Genomic DNA, 6,546 nt, shown 5'->3' with positions numbered 1-6,546 from the left:
TCTACAGTGACCGTTCAAAACTACAGTAATTCAAATCTACAGTAATCCGAAGAATCTGAAACTACAGTAACCAGATCCTATAGCCTACAGTACTTCAACCTACAGTAATCCGGCGGCCCCATGCTACAGTAATCTATGAAGATTCTACAGTAATCCTGAAAATATTCAACTACAGCATTCTGCTACAGTAGCGTAATGCTACAGTGGCCCTATTCAGCTACAGTACTACAGTAATCCTAAACTACGGTAATCGGGAAACCGGAATCTACAGAGCTCATTCAAAACTACAGTAATCCAAAAAAGAGAATCTACAGTCTTCCTTGAAAACTACAGTAAGCAAGATTTTCGAATCTACAGTAATACAGTGGCCCAAAAGCTTGGACCCTATTCTGCTACAATCTACAGTTACCCGAGGAATTTGAAACTACAGTAACCCAATGCCACATTAATCCCGCAAACTCTATTCTGCTACAGTAACCTAATCCTACAGTAATATTTTTTTTCTAATTTTTCTTTTTTGTTTTCTAGCGCGATTTTTTGCTCTTTTTTCGAATTCTTCAAATTCTTCAGGATTACTGTATTTTTTCAAAAACTACAGTAACCCATAGGCTCCGCCCACTTTTTCAATCGATTTCTTCCAGAACCACTGATGCGTCACTGGATTTGTATGCGGCCATCGTGGGAAATGAGATTAACTATTTGGAATACGCTCAGAATACCGCATCGTCCACTTTTCAGTGCCAGGGAGGCAGTTGGTAAGGTTTTTGTGGACATCCGGACATTTGGACACACAGAACACACATTTTGAGCCATTTTTCGTGAAATTTGGTCTAGTTTGAGCCTAGTTATGGTATATTTCGAGTGATTTTTCGTTAATTATATTCAGTTTATTACATTTTTCGAATAATTTGGCAAAATTTAAGCTACTTTTCATAAAAAATGGACCATTTTTAACCCAGTTTCAATGATGTTAACATTTTCCGGACATCCGGACACACAGACAAACATAAATTCGTGGTTTCGGTATGTTTTAGGCTATTTTTTGCGATTTTCCTCCATTTTAAGTGATTTTCAGTAATTTTTGAGTAATTTTAATTGGTTTTTCGTGACATTTTGACTACTTTAAGCTAGTTACGACACTTTTAACAATTTGTAGACATCCGGACACACAGACACACAAAATTTTGTGATTTCTGGCCATTTTTTGAGGTTTTTGGTCAGTTTTTAAGCAATTTTTCTAAATTTTAAACTATTTTAAGCCATTTTTCATGGAAATTGGACTATTTCGAGCCATTTTACGCAGATTTCGGACATACAGGCATCCGGACATACAGACACACAGAGTTTTGTGATTTTGGCAGATTTTAAGCCATTTTCAATGTCTTTAGTCGATTTTAAGTCAATTTTTATGTGATTTATACTGCTTTGAGCCTTTTTTGTGGAATTTAGGCAATTTTTAGCCCAACAATTGTCCGAAAAATCAATTATCGATTTTTCTAATTGCAGGACCTATACAGCACAGGGATCAACACTTGTGCTGACTTCTGTGGAGTGTATTCTCACAAATCCGCCGACTGGAAAATAATTATTTTTGTTTTAATTAATTTTTCAGAAATTTAAGAATTTTCGAAAAAATTTTATTTCGAAACTGTTAAATTTGACAAATTAATTTTTTCGTGCGGGTTTTTAACAATGAAGTATTGATTTTTTCTGATTTTTTCGATTTGTTATAGTCTATTTTTTTTCAGACTTTTTCAGCCAAAAAATCAATTATCGATTTTTCAGAAATTCGAATCCGGAGGTTCCTTTGAGGGCTGCACTCGTGGGAAACCGATTAGAATGGCTCGACTACTTCGAAAACACGATTGCACTACAGTTTGTGTGCTCTAATGGAGCTTGGTAGGTCAAAAAAATTTTTGTCGCCAAAACTTTTTTCTTCAAAAAATTTTTAATTTTTTCTGGACATTCACTGCTGACGGACAAACTCTGGTGCTGACTGAAGTCAATTGTGTGCTCACCAACCCATCGGAAGTTCCTGGAGAATAATTCGATATAAAAACTCTAATTTTTACATTATCGGATCATTATAACTAAATTGAATAAATAATAGTTTCTCAATTGCATTCTCTTTTTTAGATACAAAAATCATGAAAATTGATTCGGAGTTTGCTGAAAATGGGTGAAATCGCGGCTGATTTAAAAAACTAGTTTTTTGAATCCCGTTGGTTTCCCTCCAAAAATTCACCTGCGACACTCCGTTCTCCCGCCCTGCGCCTGTTTAGCAGAGAATTTATTTGAATTAAATTCGCATCTTTTAGACTTTTTAACTCGATTTTCCGCGATTTTCACTGGTTTTTGGTAATTTTTTTGAAAAAAAATCAATTTTCAGCACTAAAAATGACCGTAACCATCGCGTCGAACACCGATGTGTTCCTGAATCCACAAAAAACCGAAGCACAACAGCTGATGTCGGCTCCAGAAACCATGCAGCATGCCGATGTGAAATTGTCAAAAGTGTGTAAAAAATTGGACAAAAAGCTTAGTTTTAAGCCAAAAAATTTTTTTTCTGAAAAATGCCGAAAAATCAAAGTTTCTAGGCTAAAAAAGCGAGAAAAAGTCGATTTTCAGTGATTAAAATCTCTAAAACTCAATTTTACAGCTCAAAAACTGCAAAGAAAAACTATAAATTTCGACCTAGACCAATTTCAGTCCATTTAGCACAATTTCAGCTTATTTCGGCTCATTTTGACTCAAAAAACATGATTTTTAGCTCATTTTCAGCCAAAAATCCCGAATTTTCAGGTCCTTTTCACCAAAGACGACAGTAATTCGGAGATTCTGCTCCTCGGCAAGGGACGTGGCCGATGTGTCGCCTTATGGGACAGAGACGATGGAATTGATCCATTCCGGGTTTTGTCGATCAAAAATACAGATGTGGACCCAAATGATGCTTGGTAAGTGATTTTTAGTCGAAAAATCGGGAAAATCCAGGTTTTTTGACCCAGAAATCGTAAAAAATGGTCCGAAATAGCCGATTTTCAGCCAATTTTCTCGAATTTTTCAGCAAAATGACCGATAACCGAGTGTGTATCGGGTATGCAGATGGATCCCTAGCGATGTTCAATACGGATAAGGAGGATTTGGCTTTGGTAGGATCTCTGGGCGATTTTAGGCTCAAAAATTGAATTTTTCAGCTATTTTGAGCGCAAAAAAGCTGAAAATTCAACTATTTTCAGTCAAAAAAAGGTCAAAATTCTAGAATTTTCGCTCAGGAAGAATCTGGAAGTTTTTGCCTGAAAAATGTCATTTGTAGACGATTTTAAGCCTAAAAATAGAGTTTTAGGTCGATTTCGAGCCTTTAAAAGCCTGAAAACTAGTTTTCCGACCCAAAAATTCGAATTTCCCGCCAAATCTTGACCTAGAAACGTCAAAAATCTCTTCCAGATGTCTCGTATCCCATCGATTCACAATGGATGTGCCAGTCGAGCGATTTGTCTCAATGGAAATGCGATTTTGAGGTATTTTCAATAAAAATCATGATTTTTAGACTAAAATTCGGTCCAAACGTGTCAAAAATGCGATTTTGGGGCTCGAAAATCGGTTTTAACACTGAAAATTGCTCTAAAATATCGAAAATTTCAGCTAGAAAACCCAAATTTTTAGCCAAATAAAGGCGATTTTTGACCGAAAATCACGATTTTAAGGTTTAAAAATCGAAATTTGCAGCTTTAAATTCAAATTTTAGGCTGGAAAAAATGCAATTTTCGACCGAAAAAAAGCCCCTCTGAAATTGAAAAAATTTCAGTCAAAAATCCAATTTTTTAGTCCAAAAATCACGATTTTAAGTTCTAAAAACTCAAATTTCCAGCTAAAATTGAATTTGAATTTTCAGTTTAAAATATGAATTTAAAGCTGAAAAAAGCCTCGTTTTTGTGGCGAAGATGTCTCCTCTAAAACTGTCAAAAATGCGAATTTTAGGCCTAAAAAATTGGAAATGTCTCGAAAAATTGGTCCAAAAATGTCCTCCAATATGCGATGTTCAACCCTAAATCACTATTATTTTAAGCTCTGAAAATTCGATTTTTGAGCTCCAAAATCCATATTTTCAGCCAGAGAACCCAATATTTTTTTTAAAAAATGTGATTTTCAGTATGAAAATGTCATTATAAGCTTTAAAATCCCCATTTTTGACCTTCAATTCCGAATTTTCTGCCTGAAAACGACGATTTTTGACCATAAATCACGATTTTAAGCTCTAAAAAATTAGAATTTTTAGCCAAAAAATGCTTTCAGCTTAAAATATCGATTCTAAACCTCTAAAATGCCATTTTAGGCCCTAGAACCTCATTTTTGAGCTGAAAAACCCGAATTTAAGCCTTTAAAACGCCCTAAAAACCCCAATTTTTCTCAGCGCCTCTTCCAATGGTACTCTCTCGTCGGTGGACGTGGAAACCGCGAAATCGACACGAATCTTCTCCGGACAAGCCGGAATACGGTCGATTTGTACCACTTTTTCGTCGAACGTCGCCGTGGCCGGTGATTCGAATGGACAAATCACGTTTTGGGATTTGAGAATGGATAATAGTGAGAATGGTAGGATTTGGGGCGTTTTTTGAGCTCAAATTATGCTGAAAACGACCCGAAATGGTCCAAAATGAAGGTGAAAAGGTTTTATAATGACCTAAAATGGTTCAAAATTGACCGAAAATAGTAGGAAAATGTGTTAAAATGGTCTGCAATGGTCCGAAATTTCCCATAAATTCTCTGAAACTGTCCTACAATTGGTCCAAAAAATGGCCTAAAAGTGACCCGGAATGGTCCAAAAATAAGCTGAACAGGCCTAAAAATGGCCGAAAATTGTCCGAAAATAATCTGAAACGGCCTAAAAGTGGCCTGAATTGGTCCAAAAGTGGCCTGAAATTGTCTGAAAATAATACGAAAAGGTCTAAAAATGGCTTAAAATCCTCTAAAAATGACTTGAAATGGTTCAAAAATAAGCGGAAAAGGCCTAAAAGTGGCCTAGAATGGTCCAAATTGGCCGAAATTGGTCCTAGAAAGCCACAAAATAAGCTAAAAATGTCTAAAAATGGCCTGAAACGGCCTAAAAGTGGCATGCAATGGTCCAAAAATAAGCTGAAAAGGCTTGAAAATGGCTTGAAAATGGCCTGATTTGGACCAAAAATAAGCTGAAAAGGCCTAAAATGATCCAAGCTGGTCCAAAAATAAGCTAAAAATGACCTGATATGGTCTAAATGTGCCCTGGAATGGTCCAAACAGTCTAAAAATAACTCAAAATGCTTTCAAAGTGGCCTGAAACTCTCCAAAAATAAGCTGAAAAGCCCTAAAAATGGTCTGAAATGGTCCAAAAACAAGCTGAAAATGCCTGAAATTGGTCTAAAATGGCCTAAACTGATCCAAATTGGTCCAAAAAAGCTAAAAAGACCTGAAAGGAGGGCCTAGCATGGTTTAAAATTGGCGCCTAAAATAGTAGGAAAAAAAATCTTGAAATGGCCTACAAATGGCCTGGAATAGTCTGAAAATGGTTGAAAATGGCTTAAAAATAGTCACAATTGGCTGAATTTGGTTCTAGAAAGCCCCAAAATGGTCCAAAAACGCATACTTGCAAAAATCGTTGAAGGCCCGGACAACAATTTTTTTGGTCGAAATTTCTCCAAAAAAAAAACCGGGCCTTCCTGGCCGGGCCGGGCCTTGACCAATTTTTTGAAGGCCCGGCAATGGCCTAAATAGGCCGAAAATGATCAAATTAATCAAAAGTAGGCTAAAAATGGCCTGAAATCGGTCTAAAATAGGCTCAAAATGCTCAAACTGGCGCGTTTGAGCTAAAAATTGGCTGAAAATGGCCTAAGCTAGGCCGGAATAGGCCAAGCAATCGGTCCAAAGGCGATTTTCGCACGATTTTAGGCGGATTTCAGTCATTTTAAGGCGATTTTCAGACGATTTTCAGACAATTCCAGACCGAATTCCAGCACATTTTCCCTCCAAATGCGCCATATATTTTCAGCCACCCCCTCACTGGACCCCATCAAAACGTTGATCCCATCCAAGAAGACCCTGGACCCAATCACTGCCCTCTGCTCTCATCCGGCCCAATCCAATCTGATTTCGTGTGGAACCGACGACGGAATCATTGGATTAATCGATGCGCGAAACTCGAGATCAGCCAGTATCACCTCTACGTATATGGTGGCGAAGAAGGGCATCACTCAGGTCATGTTTCATCCGACATCCAACGATTCGTTGTTGGTTTCCTCGTTGGATGGAACACTCCAGAGAATCGATGCTTCGGGAGCGCCTGTGTGAGTTTTTAGACTTGAAAATTCGAGAAAATACCGGTAAACATGTGTAAAAATGACCAGAATTCGACTGAAATAGGGTTCTAGACGTTCTAGACGTTCCAGAACGGTTCTAGAACGTCTAGTTCTATAATAGCATCAAAATTACCTTAAAAAGTTGGGAGAATTGACCCGAAAATAGCCTAAAAATTGCTCTAAAAAAAGCCCAAACTGACATCTGGACATGCACGAT

At 37.2% G+C, this 6,546-nt stretch overlaps 2 protein-coding genes across 2 annotated transcripts in view; both read left to right on the top strand.

Moving 5' to 3' along the window:
• Positions 1-649: 649 nt before the first annotated feature.
• Positions 650-1,585, top strand: CBG24236 (the record flags this gene model as incomplete). Its single annotated transcript, XM_045236246.1, has 2 exons — positions 650-708; positions 1,507-1,585. 2 exons carry the CDS (start codon positions 650-652, stop codon positions 1,583-1,585), a joined length of 138 nt encoding a protein of 45 aa, XP_045091285.1.
• Positions 1,586-2,397: 812 nt separating this feature from the next.
• The window catches only part of CBG24237, a gene marked incomplete at both ends in the record, with an annotated part of 10,265 nt that continues 6,116 nt past the window's right edge, over positions 2,398-6,546 (top strand). Inside the window, 6 exons of the mRNA XM_045236245.1 lie at positions 2,398-2,514; positions 2,803-2,954; positions 3,065-3,149; positions 3,445-3,518; positions 4,412-4,529; positions 5,988-6,317. Coding sequence (XP_045091286.1) covers positions 2,398-2,514; positions 2,803-2,954; positions 3,065-3,149; positions 3,445-3,518; positions 4,412-4,529; positions 5,988-6,317 — 876 coding nt within the window. The remainder of the gene's footprint in view (positions 2,515-2,802; positions 2,955-3,064; positions 3,150-3,444; positions 3,519-4,411; positions 4,530-5,987; positions 6,318-6,546) is intronic.

Source organism: Caenorhabditis briggsae, assembly GCF_000004555.2.
Source record: "Caenorhabditis briggsae complete genome, chrIV, whole genome shotgun sequence".
NCBI lineage: Eukaryota > Metazoa > Nematoda > Chromadorea > Rhabditida > Rhabditidae > Caenorhabditis > Caenorhabditis briggsae.
The sequence above is the reverse complement of the archived record's forward strand: the minus strand, read 5'-3'. Positions and strand labels throughout refer to the sequence as shown.